At 43.0% G+C, this 17322-nt stretch overlaps 1 protein-coding gene across 1 annotated transcript in view; it reads left to right on the forward strand.

Annotated features, from left to right (window-relative positions):
* Nucleotides 1-758: 758 nt before the first annotated feature.
* Nucleotides 759-17322, forward strand: part of SYN2 (synapsin II) — a 203980-nt gene continuing 187416 nt past the window's right edge. The window contains exon 1 of the mRNA XM_071440058.1: nt 759-1291. Within this exon, the coding sequence (XP_071296159.1) occupies nt 915-1291 (377 nt within the window). The 5' untranslated portion in view covers nt 759-914. The remainder of the gene's footprint in view (nt 1292-17322) is intronic.

The raw sequence follows: 17322 nt of genomic DNA on the forward strand, positions 1-17322 counted from the left end.
CCCAGCAGCGCTCCCTGCTCCATCCTCATCCTCACCCAGCGCTGAGCACAGCGGGGCTGCTGTGGCAGGGGAGAATCACAGCCCTTGTTATCCTGACTGGACACACAGCCACAGACACCCACACACACCCACACACACCCATAGACACCCAGAGACACCCACACACACCCACACACCCACACCCACAACACCCCCACAGACACCCACACACACCCAGAGACACCCACACACACACAGACACCCACACGCACCCACACACACCAACACACCCCCCCACACACCCACACACATTCACACACCTGCTGGCTGTGGCCTGTCCCCATCCCTGTCCCCATCCCCATCCCTGTCCCATCCCCATCCCTGTCCCCTCCCTGTCCCCATCCCTCTCCCTATCTCCATCCCTATCCCATTCCCATCCCATCCCATCCCATCCCATCCCATCCCCATCCCATCCCATCCCCATCCCATCCCCATCCCCGTTCCCATCCCATCTCCGTTCCCATCTCCATCCCATCCCCATCCCCGTTCCCATCCCATCCCATCTCCATCCCATCCCCATCCCCGTCCCCATCCCATCCCCATCCCCATCCCATCCCCATCCCCGTTCCCGTTCCCATCCCCGTTCCCATCCCCATCCCCGTTCCCGTTCCCATCCCCGTTCCCATCCCCATCCCCGTTCCCGTCCCTGTCCCCTCCCTGTCCCCGCGCCGTCCCCGCGCCCCGCCCGCCCCTCGGCCGCCCCCTGCCGGCGGGCGGTGGCAGCGCGGCGGGCGCGCAGAGCGCGGAGCGGGCGCACAGAGCGCGGAGCGGGCGCACAGAGCGCGGAGCGGGCGCTCAGAGCGAGGAGCGCGGAGCGCTGCCGCCGGCGCACCCACAGCCGCTCCCGGCCCCGCCGCAGCCCCCCGCCCGGCCAGATGATGAACTTTCTGCGGCGCAGGCTCTCGGACAGCAGCTTCATCGCCAACCTGCCCAATGGCTACATGACCGACCTGCAGCGGCCGGAGCCGCAGCAGCCTCCGCCGCCGCCGCCTTCCGGGGGCTCCCCGGCCGCCGCCTCGGGCTCGCCGGCCTCGGAGCGCCGGCAGCCGCAGCCGCAGCCCGCGCCCCCCCAGCAGCAGCAGCCGCCGCCGCCGCAGCAGTCGGCGGGCAGCAGCTTCTTCAGCTCGCTCTCCAACGCCGTGAAGCAGACGGCGGCCTCGGCCGGGCTGGTGGACGCGTCCGCCGCCGTCTCCGCGGCTGTGGGCAGAAAGTTCAAGCTGCTCCTGGTCATCGACGAGCCGCACACGGACTGGTAGGTGCCCCCCTGCATGCCCCTGCATCATCATCATCATCATCATCATCCTCCGTGCCCCCCGTCCTTGCCCCGTCCTCCCCTCAGGTGCGGCTCACCTGGGGCAGAGCCCCCGCAGCCGGCCCTGCTGAGGGGCTGCAGCGCAGCCTCACGGGCTGGAGGATGGAGCAAAAAAAACCCCAAAAAAACAACCCCAGGGAGCCCTGGAGCGCCTGACTAGCCGTGAAATCTGCTTCCCATCACCACACTAAATAAAACATCCATAGCGCCCTGACCAAGCATATCCCGTGTTCTCTGGGGAAACGCAGAACCCATGCGTAGGGGCAGGTTGGGTTTAGGCGCCCTGGGCAGGGATTGCTGTGCGGAGCCGCTGTGGCGGCGGCGTTGCGTGTGTTAATCCGTGTTTACGAGCCGGTTTGTTTTCACGCAGCTCCCGCTGCTCTGTGCCATTCACCAGCGTGAATGTCCTTCGGGATGCCGGGCACCAGCCCCGGTTCTGCCCTAGCTCCGGGAATCCCTGCCCGGGCTTCGTTAACTCGGCCGGTTTTATTTGGGCTGCGTGTTTGGCTCCTGCTGGTTGCATGAAAAACGTGGGGTTTTCCAAGTGTGGGACTCCCAAGCCTGGCTGGTACCAGCAGCAGAGGTTATGGCTGTTGCAGACCCGTTTGTGCTGCTGGGTGCTGTGCTCTAGAGGAAGGACACCTTCCTCTCCATCCCTGCTAACTTGTGTGTTTGCACATCGAGCTGACAGTCCTCTGTTGCTAATTACAGTGCAGAAGGTCTCAGCAGCGCCTTAAAATAATGCAGAGTAAAACAAGTCTGTTTTTGTGCCGCTGAGATCATCCGGTAATGGATTGTGGGTTTAGGGTTTGATTCTCAGCGTCTCAAATTTCCAGCCTTGCTGGCTGGGCTCGTGCAGTGCTGTGATCTGATCCCATTTGCTTTAAAAACGGTGCCTCAATAAAATACTTAGAATGAAAACTAAAACCTTTAACTATAGCAGATACATTTTTTCTGTTAAACATTACCTGTTACATTTTCCAGGATTTTTCTTCTGTCTGGTTCTGTGGTTGCTTGTGTGTGTGTGTGTCTGTGGGTGGTTTTCTTTTTTCTTTTTCTTTTTTTTTTTTTTTTTCTTTTTGAAAAAACAAGGTGGTTGTATCGACCAGACTGAGGCAGCCTCTGTAGCTACGTCATGGAGATGCATCCATGGACACTGCTCCCTGCCTTGCAGAAACATCTATTTATTTGATATTCTGGAGTGCACAGCTCTCTGTCTGATACATTCAGTAACTCTATTTGCCCATAAGGTTTCTTTCTGGGAGATTTTTCTGTGCTTACTGGAGCCAGTCTGAGTATTTTGAACGTGGTTTTAAGTACATGGTTTAAAACCCTGATAAATGCACCCCAAATTAGCACAGTCTGTGGATGGGGGCAAAGCTTTGAAAGCCCTGCACAGGGAGTTCCTACTCCAGGTAGGAGCCTCACAGATCTACACAAGGTTACTCATGCCTGCTTGCTTTTGCCGTTTTTTTTTCTCCTCCTCATAGTATGTGACAAGGATACGTAGTAATTCTAGAAAAAACAGTTTGTTGTTGCACTGGCTCTTTCCTTTCCCAGCAATCAGAGTTGTTTTGTAGCAGAGTTTGAAATATATTCTGAAAAATGATATATCTGACCCTTGTGAGCCCCATCCAACTCCAGAGATGTGTGAATTCTGATAATTCATGCAGAAGAGTTAGTTCATACCTTGTGAAGCACGGATCCCCATGCACTGCTCTGCTGGGGTGTTTGACTCTGTGGGCTGAAATGGAACCAGGATTACAATTTGGGCAAGGCAAAGGAAGGCTGGGAAGGGCAGCAGGTGAGTGCCAGTGCCTGCTGGGCACCCCCAGCTGCCCGGCTGTGCTGCAGGGGGAGGCTGGCACAGCTCTGTCATGTGATGCTCTGAGCAAACCCCAGCAATAACAGCAAAACCAGCACCAAACCAGCACTAAAACCAGCACCAAACCAGCACTAAAACCAGCACCAAACCAGCACCAAACCAGCACTAAAACCAGCACCAAACCAGCACCAAACCAGCACCAAACCAGCACTAAATCAGCACCAAAACCAGCACCAAACCAGCACCAAACCAGCACTAAAACTAGCACCAAACCAGCACCAAACCAGCACTAAAACTAGCACCAAACCAGCACCAAACCAGCACCAAAACCTGCACCAAAACAGCACCAAAACAGCACCAAAACAGCACCAAAACCAGCACCAAACCAGCACCAAACCAGCACCAAACCCAGCACCAAAATCAGCACCAAACCAGCACCAAACCAGCACCAAACCAGCACCAAAACCAGCACCAAACCAGCACTAAAACCAGCACCAAACCAGCACCAAACCAGCACCAAACCAGCACCAAAACCAGCACCAAACCAGCACCAAAACCAGCACCAAACCAGCACTAAAACCAGCACCAAACCAGCACCAAACCAGCACCAAACCAGCACCAAAACCAGCACCAAACCAGCACTAAACCAGCACCAAAACAGCACTAAACCAGCACCAAACCAGCACCAAAACCAGCACCAAACCAGCACCAAAACCAGCACCAAACCAGCACCAAACCAGCACCAAATCAGCACCAAAACCAGCGCTAAAACCAGCACCAAATCAGCACTAAAGCCAGCACCAAAACCAGCACCAAACCATCACTAAAACCAGCACCAAATCCAGCACCAAACCAGCACCAAAACCAGCACCAAACCAGCACCAAAACAGCACCAAAACAGCACCAAAACCAGCACCAAATCAGCACTAAAGCCAGCACCAAAACCAGCACCAAACCATCACCAAAACCATCACCAAAACCTGCACCAAACCAGCACTAAAACCAGCAGCCCTGAGAGCCTCCAGAAGCTCTCCCAGCTGCTGGGCTCTGATCCTCACAGGAGGATCAGGGGTTTGGCCTCTGCTTTTGTGGTGTTTTCTGCTCAGTGTGTTTGTTTGCCTTAGATTAAAACGTGTATGTTGCTTGTGGGTTTCAGGTTCAATAGAAATCCAAGGATTTCAGTCTGGATCACTGGAATCTCACTGGTTCAGGATCCTTTCCCCAGCAAGGGCCAGAGGAAACAACATTTTTCTGTTAGAAAAGACAGAAACCCTGGCATAAATGGACCCTTTCTCTTACCCCTGGCGTAAAGGGACATTTTGTTTTCAATATATTTTATTTCTCTGAAAGATTGACTCATATCTCAATTATTATATTCATAATACATATATAATATATACTATATTAATTATATATATATATATATAGATATATTCAAGATGCAGTAACCCAACATTGTTGCTGTTCATGGAATCACTTGGGATATTCTACCTAGAACCAAATCCCAGCTGTTTCTTGCATTTTATAATCTTGATTTCAGTGATATTTCTCCTCAATTTCTTCCCCTAAGAGGTTTGTCCTATTGCAAGTCTTGAAATTCTCCATTTCAGTTACTTTACCTTTATGGCATGGGACAGGGGGAAAAACTGGGAGAATTGGCTTATCTATACTAATTTGTATATTTTTTAGCCTTTTTCTTACTTCTTAAGGAAAGAGTAAATGCAGCTGTGTCAAAGCCCCCTCCTTTCTCAGTCCAGGGTGTGTTAGAGCTGTAAGGGATAATTCTTTCCCTACAGGTGCTTTGGAGTCTTCCAACCACATTTAGTGATGTGCTTCCCCTGAAGGCAGGGCTGAATCAAAGATTTTCCACCAGCCTTGGTGGCAAAGAGAAGGGACAAACTGAAAATAGGCTAAAGGTTGTAGTCAATAAATCCATGGCAAGGGATCTTTGTTGGTTCTGGTTTGTAGCATTCACATTCTCTGGAAAAATCCCTTTGTCCAGGATTTCTCTCCTGGGAAGCTGAGAAGCCTCAGAGAAAAAGGAAAACAATTCTGATCTCATTTGCTTCTGCTGTGTTGTGCTCATGTGAAATGTGTTTGGAGATTGTTCACCCACAGGTGATTGTTCCATTGGTGTAAGAGCCTGAATGAGGGACGTGGGACTCCAGGCAGCTCTCCAAAATGCAGTTTAGTTTATTGTATCCAAAATGCAGTTTATTATATCCAAAATGCAGTTTATGGTATCCAAAATGCAGTTTAGTTTATTGTATCCAAAATGCAGTTTATTTTATCCAAAATGCAGTTTATGGTATCCAAAATGCAGTTTATTCTATCCAAAATGCAGTTTATTGTACCCAAAATGCAGTTTATGGTATCCAAAATGCAGTTTATTGTATCCAAAATGCAGTTTATGGTATCCAAAATGCAGTTTATTCCATCCAAGAGGTTCCAGCAGCCCAGGGTGGTGGGTGACAGAGCTGTGCCCACAGCTGTCAGCTCCAGCTGCAGGCAGGCCTGGAGTCCCTTTGGTTTTGGTTCCAGTGCATTATAGACTTTTCTTTGCTGAGCATCTTCATACAGTAGAACCAATCCATACCTTAACTGTTATCTATAGCCCATCATAACTACTGTAATTACCATGTTCATGTCACTGTTCTCCAGTCACTCACAGTCAGTACATTACAGTTTAAGCTAGAAGTTGTTTTTCAGTTTTCTTGCAGTGGAAAATTCTGAGACCTTTTTTCTCCTTGCCACATTTGCTGCCTTGTTTGCCTGTGCTCTCTTTCTGCTTGGTACAAACATCTTCTTGTTTGGGGTGGGTTTATCCTTTGCTCTAAGCCATAAAAACCCCTTCTAACTCACTCACCCTTTGCCTCCTTGGTTATCCAGTCAGACTGGCTCAGCAATTCTTTCCTTCTATATCAAAACTTGCTTCCATCTCTATTCCTTCATCAGACTCTACATTTAAAAATCTTTCTTCTAAGAACACATATCTGTGAGACTTTCTTGTCAAACTTTCATCCTTCCCAGCACATTGGGTTCTGCTGTGAGTTGTTTTCACTCTCTGGCCAATCAGGGCCAAGCTGTGTCAGGACTCTGGAGAGAGTCACCAGTTTTCATTATTATCTTTTAGCATTCTGTAAGTGTCCTTTCTCTATTCTTTAGTTTAGTATAGTATTCTTTAATATAATAAAATAAATGAGCCTTCTGAGACCATGGAGTCAGGTTCATCATTCCAGCCTTGGTCAGGGTTTTTCCCAGCAAATACAATACTGGTTCTTGTGGAAGACTTTCTCCTGGTCCCTTTGTACCATCAATGACCCTCGGGCCCACAGGTGGAAGCAAATAGCCAGAAATGATTTCCCCAATTGGAAATCTCCTGTCATTCCAGAACAGCACCATGAGGAATAGTGCAAACCCTTCCAGTGGAGCAATGCTGGTAATTTGTATAAATTTCCATTAAGACATAGGAAAAGCTGATTTTATTTCCAGGCCTGTTCTTTATGCAGTGGGAGGTGATGTCCTTTCCATCTGCAGCTGCATCTTGAGCAGACATTTCCAATTCCTGACCTGCAGAGCCCTGGGATGAGTTCCCACAGCTGCTGGAAGGGCTTGGAGCTGCAGTGGGAACGTGTCTGATGCTGCAGGGGAGGGCAGAGCCTCAAGAACCACTTGAGAGGTTTAATGGTGATTGGATGTGATGGATTTCCATGGCTGTTCTGCAGCTTTGAGGATCTCTGTTGATATTTTACAAATGGAGGAAACTAAGGAGTGAAATCATTTGTTCAAGGTCATCCAAGCAACCACTGGCAGAGCTGAATTAAACCTAGACAGCTTGCTTCAACTTCTCCTTTAGTTCTGCATGAAGTATCCAGAATTTCAGATAGATAGGTTTATTTTGAAATGGTTAAAATGGGTTTATTTTTAATTTCCTCAGAAATAACCTTTTTGTTCTGTACACAAAAAGTCCTGAATATCCAGCACTGAACAAGCAGCTGATGAGAGGCCATACACCAGTGGCAAGGGGCCAAGGTGCTGTGTATAGATCATTATCTTTATTAAAAACTTATGTGTAAGATGCAGAAAGCTGCTTCAATACTGAAAACTAATCATCACTGAGTGTGTCCTGTCCTTTAAACATTGAATATCAGACTTGTTGGCAGCAGCAATGAAATTATAACAAGAACAAAGCTGGGAAATTTTGGTTTGGGGTTTTTTTAGCATAAATCGTATCAGTACCTTTTTTTTTTTTTCACAGACAATTACACATTTCACTTCATGTTTACTGCCAGAGTAGTTACTCAGCCTGTGACAGGCTCCAGAGATAAACCCCAAATGGCTGGGACAAATGCTCAATGAAGAGCAAACTCTCTGGTTTCAAATTACCCAGCCATTTATGGGCCAGCATTGCTCATCAGAAATATTTTTAATATGAACACAGTGCAGAAAAGCTCTGCTTGATGACACAAATATTTCATGAAGTGAGCAGTGTGAGTTTTTTGGGGTTTGATTTTTGTTTGGGGTTTTATTTTGTTCACTGGGAGGTGGGAACCAGTTTCAATTAAAACTCTTTGTGCCGTTGTTTTTTGTAACTACCAAACATGCATGAACTCACTACAATGACAATGTCACTGCAGCTTTTCTGTTCATTAGGGATGGCTCAATTGTGCATAACTAATTAGCAGTCCCTGACTCCAATTGGCCTGGAATTCTCATGTATTTAGCTGGAACATGTTGCTTTAGTAGCTGCAGCTCTCATGCCATTCAGTGCAAGCCTTCAGTGAGCGAGTTTCCCAAATTGAGAAGGCATCACTTGGTTTTAATAATGCATGAATGAGGGGACTGCTCTGCCAGAGCACCCTGCAGCCTTTGGGATGGCTCTGAGGAGAAAACAGCAACGTCCCTGCATCCTCCTGGCCTGACACAGCTCCCTGCCACCAGCAGAAAAGCCAGAGCCAGGGGGAATGGGGAGGGAAACCCAGGCTGGGACAAAGGGGAGCTGGTGCAGGGGATGGAGGGGATGCCTTGGCAGGGACTGATGGTGGGAGGTGTTTGGAGACAAACCCAGCAGCCCTGGAGAGGAGGGAAGAGGTTTTTAAAGAGTCTCTGTCTCAAGATTTTGACCAAATGGCCAAAGGGTGTAAGAAAAAGATAATCTTCTCAAAATGTAAAAGATAATCTTACCAATATGTGTATTTTATATGGGGAGAAAAAGCGTACACTAAATCACCTTTATTCATTTAAAATGCCCTGAGCATCAAGAAACTCTTGATATGAAAGGAAAACAACCTTGCCTTTGGTGTAACACTTCTAAATTTGGGTGAGATAATCTTATCAAAATGTAAAAGATAATCTTACATATATATATATATAAAATATATAAAATAAATATATAAATTTATATATATAAATATATAAAATAAATAATATATATAAAATATATATATTTTATATGGGGAGAAAAAGCGTACACTAAATCACTTTTATTCACTTAAAATGCCCTGACCAACAAGAAACTCTTGATACTAAAGGAAAACAACCTTGCCTTTGGTGTAACACTTCTAAATTTGGGTAAGATAATCTTATCAAAATGTAAAAGATAATCTTACCAATATATATATAAAATATATAAAATAAATATATATGTATTTATATATATAAATATATAAAATAAATAATATATATAAAATATATATATTTTATATGGGGAGAAAAAGCGTACACTAAATCACCTTTATTCACTTAAAATGCCCTGAGCAACAAGAAACTCTTGATATTAAAGGAAAACGACCTTGCCTTTGGTGTAACACTTCTAAATTTGGGAAACTCGCTCACTGGAGGCTTGCACTGAATGACATGAGAGCTGCAGCTACTAAAGCAACATGTTACAGCTAAATACATGAGAATTCCAGGCCAATTGGAGTCAGGCACTGCTAATTAGTTATGCACAATTGAGCCATCCCTAATGAACAGAAAAGCTGCAGTGAAATTGTCATTGTAGTGAGTTCATGAATGTTTGGTAGTTCCAAAAAACAACGGCACAAAGAGTTTTAATTGAAACTGGTTCCCACCTTCCAATGAACAAAATAAAACCCCAAGTTCAAGGAGGCAACAGGTTCCTTAAAACCTCTGAAACTGAGCAAGAGTGACACAGGTTTTTCTGTAGTTTCTCTCTAATTTTTTACTTCATTTGGAAATGTCACATTTCAAAATTCTCTTTGTGAGCCATTTCAGTCTCGCTCCAGCCTTTGCAGTGGGTTCCCAGCCCTCCAAAAAGGAGCTGCAAGCAGCTTTTGCATGAGGCCAGCGTGTGCCTCTTCCAGCAGGTAATTGGAAATTAGATCAGCCCTGCAGCTCCCAGCTCTGCATTAAGGGCTCTCTGCCTCTGCAATCCAAATAAAAACACAATTAAAGGAGGGATGCAGGCACAAACAGCACATCTCTGCAGCCTGGGAGGGCTCAGGCAGGAAACCACCAGGCTTTCTGCAGTTCCATCTGAGCTCTGCCTCCTCAGCCACTGCAGGAGCTGTTCCAAGGGGTAAAACAGCTCATGGGCCTTGGCACTGCTTCTTTGTCCATGTTTTCAATATTAATTCCACACTGAGCAAGGGCTGGAGGAGCAGGACATGCAGCTCAGCTAACTGAAGTATGGAATGTGTTAAATCTGAATTTTTGTGTACAGCAACCTCACCCAAGTTGTGCTTCATGTGTTTCATTTTAAAGTATGGAGCATGTTAAATCTGTATTTTTGTGTACAGCAACCTCACCTAAGTTGTGTTTTGTGTATTTCATTTTAAAATATAGAGCATGTTAAATCTGTATTTTTGTGTACAGCAACCTCACCTAAGCTGTGTTTTGTGTGTTTCATTTCAAAGTGTGGAGCATGTTAAATCTGTATTTTTGTGTACAGCAACCTCACCTAAGTTGTGTTTTATGTGTTTCATTTTAAAATATAGAGCATGTTAAGTCTGTATTTTTGTGTACAGCAACCTCACTCAAGTTGTGTTCCGTGTGTTTCATTTTGAAGCATGGAATGTGTTAAATCTGAATTTGGAATTTGTGTGTACAGCAGCCTCACCCAAGTTGTGCTCCACGTCTGCTCTCCCAACAGCCAGCTGGTGCAGCACCAGACAATGTCTGTGCTGGTATTTTAAGATGATCTAAGAAAGAAAATTGTTGGGGTTTTTCTGTTTATCTGCAGTTCTGTCGTGTGTAATGCTTGGCTGTGTTGGTATAAATAGCCAAACACAGCATGTGAGAGAGATTACCTTTTTGACAAGATAGAAAATGAGAACAAAATCCCTTTCATGGAGGAAAACACTTTCCCCTCCATGCTCTGTGTGTTGCCCTATCTAAACAAGTTCTTGCAGGCTCTGGTGTTATTTTAGGCAGCTGAGTGTAGATGAGATGCTGGCCACAAATTTGGGCAGATTGTGGTGTCACCCCCATCCCATCCCATCCCATCCCATCCCATCCCATCCCATCCCATCCCATTCTCCCATCCCATCCCCCTGTGCTCAGGATCAAAGTGATTTTTTTCTTTTTTCCCTGTCTTTAAGAGACAATAGAAATGCCTCTGAAGCCCACTGAAAGCTGTGGTTACACGTTTGGTGGAATGGGTAACATTAGAGAAAAAAGTTTGCCAACATTTTCTTCTAAATTTTGCCTTCAGAGAAAGGAAATGGAAAAATTGGCAAGGAAAGAATTAATTTCAGGGAGGTACATTTCGAAGTAATGAGACTGAAGTGAGAGATGAAAGGAATAACAAATTGCTTGGTAGACTATGGAACCACATAAAAATAAGAAATTCTACTTGCAACCTATTCAGAATTTGATAATGGCTTGCCAGCAGCAAATTGTAACCTGTTGAAATAGGTAAGGCATGGAACAAAAGGGAATTAAAAACTGTAACATTAGATATTTTATTCTTCATAGTGCAAACATGTGTGTAGAGGACTTCCTGTGGGGATTTGCCATTGTGTATACACTGCAGGACACTGGAAAAGCCATTTTTGCTGGAAGCATGTCTCCCCAAAAGATTGATACTAAATATTCCCACAGGAGTTTCTAAAAGTGGTGGCTTCATTTTATGCAATTTTAGTGCCCAGTTCTTAACAGCACCGTGTGAGTGACCCACAGAAATATCACATCATTATATCCCATTAGGAATGCTTGAAACTACAGAAATCTGTTTGAATGCCACTGAAATAATTGATGTTTGGGGGGTTTATACATTTATAAATAAAGCACGCTGCAATCTGCATTTAAAGATGTGATAAGGCTTCAGTGAAAATCCGTGTTTGAGCATAAACTTGTGTTTGAGGAAGGGAATAACAAATGCAGGCAGCCAGGTTTGGGTACAGAGCCTGCACAGAAGGAATTTGGACCTGCTTGGCTGAACACAGCACCAAAGGTAATTACAGGCTGGTGCACAAATTGTCAAGAATGGGAAAGAGCAAATTGGCAGAGAAAGCAGTGTTGTAGATGACAAAAAAAAGCAAAGCCATGAATTAGGAAGTAAAATGTTACCTGCAGTAATGACATTGCTTCCAAAGAGGAGCAGCTCACCTTGTGGAGTGGCAGAAATGTGCAGGGAGGTGATAAAACCCCCCAGCCCCATGGGAGGGAGGGCAGCCTCAGCCCTGGCTCTGCAGTGACAGCTCCTTGCTTAGTTGCACTGCTGCTCCTGCTAATTAAACAACTTTATCAGAGCCCTGCCACACTCAGAGAGCTCAGGGACAGCTGCAGGCTGCTTCAGCTTTGGGCAGAATGGGCAAAGATTTGGTCCTTTTTTCCTCCTCCGTTGTCCCCACAGGTTGTCCCTCCCTGGCTGACACGTAAATATGAATAAACAGATTCCTAACAAACAGCTGCTGTGAGGCCTTTTGGGCTGCCTAAAACCAGAGGCCAGACAGAATTAAGGGAATAAAAAGCAGTTCTGTTTATTGAAGGGCCTGCAGGTACATTTTGGGCAGGGCCTACACCCAAAATGGACCCTGGCTCACAGGTTTTTATACTTTTATCAGTTTGGTCCATTTGCACATTGGGGGTTCATCTGGCAATCCCAGCTGCAGGTAATGAAGTCATTGAGCCCAAGTTTGCTCCCCCCAAGTCCCTTTTGTTCCCATCTCTGGGCCCTGGGGCAGTGAGGTGTCCTTGATTGCCAGGCCTGGAGAGGAATTGTTGTGTGTGCCCAAACTGGGAAAGCTGCAGCTGGCACTGGGTGTGCAGTTTGGGGTGACACACTAAATATATGAAAAATATAAAAGCTCAAATCCTAAAGCATCAGGTGGCTGTGGTCAAATCCTTCATTATACTTTTCAAGCTGAGGTGGTAGAAGTGTTTAATTCCGAGGGCACAGAGTGGTAAATCCTGGGTTTCCTGCAGAGCCCAGATGTTTCAGGCAGTGCAGGGCTCTAAGAGCACCCAGCTCAGCTCCAGCTGTGTGGGATCCTGCTGGGATGCTGGGTGCCCATCTCCTGCTGCCAGGGCACAGCTGCTCACAGCTGGAATGCAGCTGGAGCTGGGATTCCTTCAGTTCAGGGGCTGCTCCAGCCCTGAGTGTGCACAGCTCCGTGCCTGACCTCACGTTTGTTCTGCCTGACCTCGTTTCTTCTTTATTCCTTCTGATTTCTTCCTAATAAAACTGATTATAATTGCACTGAAAGAGCCCAGATTGAGAGATTAAACTCTAATATGAGATCAGTCCCAGTCCCTTCAGTCTCATGTTTGCTCAGGGAGACCAGGGTGGCTCCAGAGAGGAAGATTCAGCTCAGGATTTCATTACCTCTCTGTTTCAGTGGTTTCTTCTGCACTGAAGATCATTTCCAAGGAAAACCTTATATGCATGCACACACTTCAGCATTGAGAAATCTTAAAAGATGTTAAAGGTTTTAAAATTAATATCAGAAAAATCATCATATGAAATTTATGATTCTGAAAGTATGATGAAAACATCCAATTCCACTGAGTGGCAATATGGTTTCAGAGTGTGCTGTGAGTGCAGAACTTGTTTTATTCAAGAGTTGTTGTCTCAGACATCTACTAATAATATATATATATAAATGATAAAATTATATATTAAAATTATATATATTATATATATATAAATAAAATATGTATATATATAATTCAAAGTTCTTTCCTTGTGCTCTTGCTGTCTGTATGACATTAACTTTTCCTCTTGCTGTTCCTCTTCAACAAAATTTATCAAAGATTAAATACCAGCGCTCCTAATTCATTAGAATATTTATTTGTAAGAATCTACCATTGCCACACATTCAAGTTGTTCTTTATCCCAATATCTCCTCCTTCCTTAAAGCCCAATTGACTTTCCAGGTTCCCTGTGCAGATCTTGGTGTTTAAAAAGAATCAAACTAAGGCAAGATGTGTATAGTACATAAATTTTGATATCAAGGTATATAAAAATCCTAGGGATACTTTTAATGAGGAAAAATTATTTATGAGGCCTTTGTTTTTAACAGATAACCAAAGGTAATTTTCCTGAGTCTTGTGTGGCTGTTCCATATAAAATATACCAATAAATGACAGGAGTGTTTTTGACAGTGCTTTTGAAATGTGTTTGTGTGTGTGTACTCATGTACATCTGTTGTAGAAGGGTTTTTTGGGAGAAGAATTTGTAGGAATTTTCACTGGTGGATGTTGTCCAGTGTGGTGGTTTTAGTCTGAAGCTGAGTAGAAACACTAATTTTGTGTAGTGGTTTTGGTTTGTTAATTTGAGATTTTGTTAATTTTGAGATTTTTTGGTTAATGCAGTAAAGAGTGTGGTGGGTTTGGTGTGGGTTAATTACTTAAAACTTTAAAAGGGTTTAAAGAAAAATGTATTAACAATAACTAAAAGGAAGGGTAATAAGAATTAGAATAAAACCTTGAATATAAAAACCAAAAAAATAGAATTATTTTGGTTTTTTCTATGGCTGTTCCATAGAATATATATCAATAAATGACAGGAGTGTTTGTGATAGGCCTTTTGAAATGTGTTTGTGTGGATGCAGTCGTGTACAACTGTATGTAGAGGGGTTTTTTTGGGAGAAGAATTGTAGGAATTTTCACTGTCCAGTGTGGTGGTTTTAGTCTGAAGCTGAGTAGAAACACTAATTTTGTGTAGTGGTTTTGTTTTGTAAATTTGAGATTTTGTTAATTTTGAGATTTTTTTGGTTAATGCAGTAAAGAGTGTGGTGGGTTTGGTGTGGGTTAATTACTAATGTGCTTAATTCTTGTTGGGAGATAGGATTAGAAGAAAGGTAAAGTAGGCTCAAAACTTTAAAAGTATATAAAGAAAACTTTTTAAACAGTAATTAAAAGAAAGGGTAATAAGAATTAGAATAAAACCTTTAGAATACTTTTGGGTTTTTTTGTGTGGCTGTTCCATACAATATATATCATAAATTACAGGAGTGTTTGTGATAGGCCTTTTAAAGTGTGTTTGTGTGTATGTACTCATGTACATCTGTATCTAGAAGGGTTTTTTGGGAGAAGAATTTGTAGGAATTTTCACTGGTGTAGGAATTTTCACTGTCCAGTGTGGTGGTTTTAGTTTGAAATGGGGTAGAAACACTAATTTTGTGTAGTGGTTTCGGTTTGTTAATTTGAGATTTTGTTAATTTTGAGATTTCATTAATGTTGAGATTTCTCGTTGTGAGATAGGATTAGGAGAAAGATCAAGTAGGCTCAAAACTTTAAAAGGCTGTAAAGAAAAATTTATTAACAATAACCAGAAGAAAGGGTAATAAGAATTCTAATTAACCCTTTAGAAGAGTTTTGGTGTTTTGTGTGGCTGTTCCATAGAATATTTATCAATAAATGACGAATGTTTGTGATAGGCCTTTTGAAATCTGTTTGTGTGTGTGTACTCATGTACATCTGTTATAGAAGGGTTTTCTGGGAGAAGAATTTGTAGGAATTTTCACTGGTGGATGTTGTCCAGTGTGGTGGTTTTAGTCTGAAGCTGAGTAGAAACACTAATTTTGTGTAGTGGTTTTGGTTTGTTAATTTGAGATTTTGTTAATTTTGAGATTTCTTGGTTAATGCAGTAAAGAGTGTGGTGGGTTTGGTGTGGGTTAATTACTTAAAACTTTAAAAGGGTTTAAAGAAAAATGTATTAACAATAACTAAAAGAAAGGGTAATAAGAATTAGAATAAAACCTTGAATATAAAAACCAAAAAAAATAGAATATTTTTGGTTTTTTCTATGGCTGTTCCATACAATATATATCAATAAATGACAGGAGTGTTTGTGATAATCTGTTTGAAATCTGTTTGTGTGTGTGTACTCATGTACATCAGTATGTAGAGAGTTTTTTGGGAGAAGAATTTGCAGGGATTTTCACTGGTGGATGCTGTCCAGATAGAAAGCAGTCTCCATGGCTGCAGTTTTCTTGCCCTGGAATAAGAGGAACCTCTCCATGGTGCCAGTGCAAAGTCACTCAGGTGTTTTGAAGACAAAAAGGTCTCATGAGCATCTCTTGTGTGGGTTACAATGCAGAAATTCTGGGATGGAGATGCTCAGGATTTGTGTCAGGCTGTTCCCTGCCTAAATTCTCTCAGCTGGACCCATGGGCTAGGATTTTGTGCTGATTAATTTTCTTGCTAAGCAAGAAATGTCTGATGTGAACCTGCAATAATTCAATGTACACAGGGGTAAGATTACCTGCCTTGGCAATAGTAACAATACATGGGGGGAGCCAAGATAAAATATAATTAATGTGCATTATTGTTTACATTATTTCTCCTCCCATCACTTCCACTGGCTTGGTGAAGCTCTTACAGCAGTGCTTTTCTGTTTAGTTTTGCTGTTGTTTTATTCTTTTATTTGCTAGAAGGCCTTGCCAAAAAATCAGGCAGCTAATGGAGCTTTGGGGTTGTTGCTTGGTGGGTTTCTTTTTTGTTTTCTTTTTTTGTTTCCCCCTGAATATTATATATATATAATATATATATAATATATATATTATATATATTATATATATTATATATATTATATATATTATATATATTATATATATTATATATAATTTATATATATTATATATTATATATTTTATTATATATTATAATATTATTATAATATAATATATTATTATATATTATTATATATATTATTATATTATAATATATATAATTAATATATATATTATATATTTTTGTTTTCTTTTTTTTTTCCCCTGAATATTATAAATGTCTTTTCCAGCTCCCAGATCCTTGGCTCTTGGGCTGTGCATTGATGACAAACCAGCTCCTAAGTGGCCTTTAGAGTAAACCACACCTGCACAGTGAGAGGAGATGGCAGAGTGTGATTGTCACTGTCCAAATCCCTCTGTGAGGACGCCCCTGTGTTTCAGGAACAGCTCTCAGCAAGGCTTTCACCATGGGATAAACACACAGGTGCTGTTCTCCTGCAAGCCAGGCTCTGTGGGACTTCATGTGGCAACAACAGAATTAAATCTCGATTTTCTCCTTTGCTGGGCTCCTCACTGGGCTGGTGGAGGCTTTCCCTGGGTGTTTGTTGGTCAGTTCTTGGCTGGGTGATCCAGGGCAGGGAATTTGTGATGCTGTCTGTGGAACTGAATTCCAGCAGTGCTTTCAGCCTTCTGAAAAGCACATGGCAAACTGCTCTGTCTGTCTGTCTGTCTGTCAAGATGGGATGGAGACTTTGTGCATGTAACTCTTTAACAAACACTGTGTAAGGCTTAAAGCACATTGCTTCATTTCAAGGATTGTTTCAGTTTGGGAATTTTCAACTGAGTGTTTGAAAGGAAGCAAACCTAATTGGCGTGAAGAAAACATTTATTTTTGAGGGATGAGCAATAGTTCTAAAAGTCACTTTTTTATTTCTTTAATTAGTCTGTGTTTTAGAGTAGCTTTTTTGATAGATGACTGCAATTCTTTAGATCTAGACCATTGATAGATGAATGAAATTCTTTAGATCTAGACACTGGACTCCTCGAGATGAGAACAGAATATTTTCACTTTGAGGACTTGAGCAAATAACTTTCATGCTGGAAAATGGGATTATGTGTAAAACATAATCAGAGTTAATGATGTTAATCAGCAAAAGCAGCTGTTGTAAGGTATCAAAGTCCCCATCACTGCTGCACCAGGGCTGGAGTGCTGTGCTGCTAATCTCATT

The sequence above is a fragment of the Agelaius tricolor genome, unplaced genomic scaffold, assembly GCF_023055355.1.
Source record: "Agelaius tricolor isolate 1412-34295 unplaced genomic scaffold, bAgeTri1.0.p SCAF_14, whole genome shotgun sequence".
Taxonomy (NCBI): Eukaryota; Metazoa; Chordata; class Aves; order Passeriformes; family Icteridae; genus Agelaius; species Agelaius tricolor.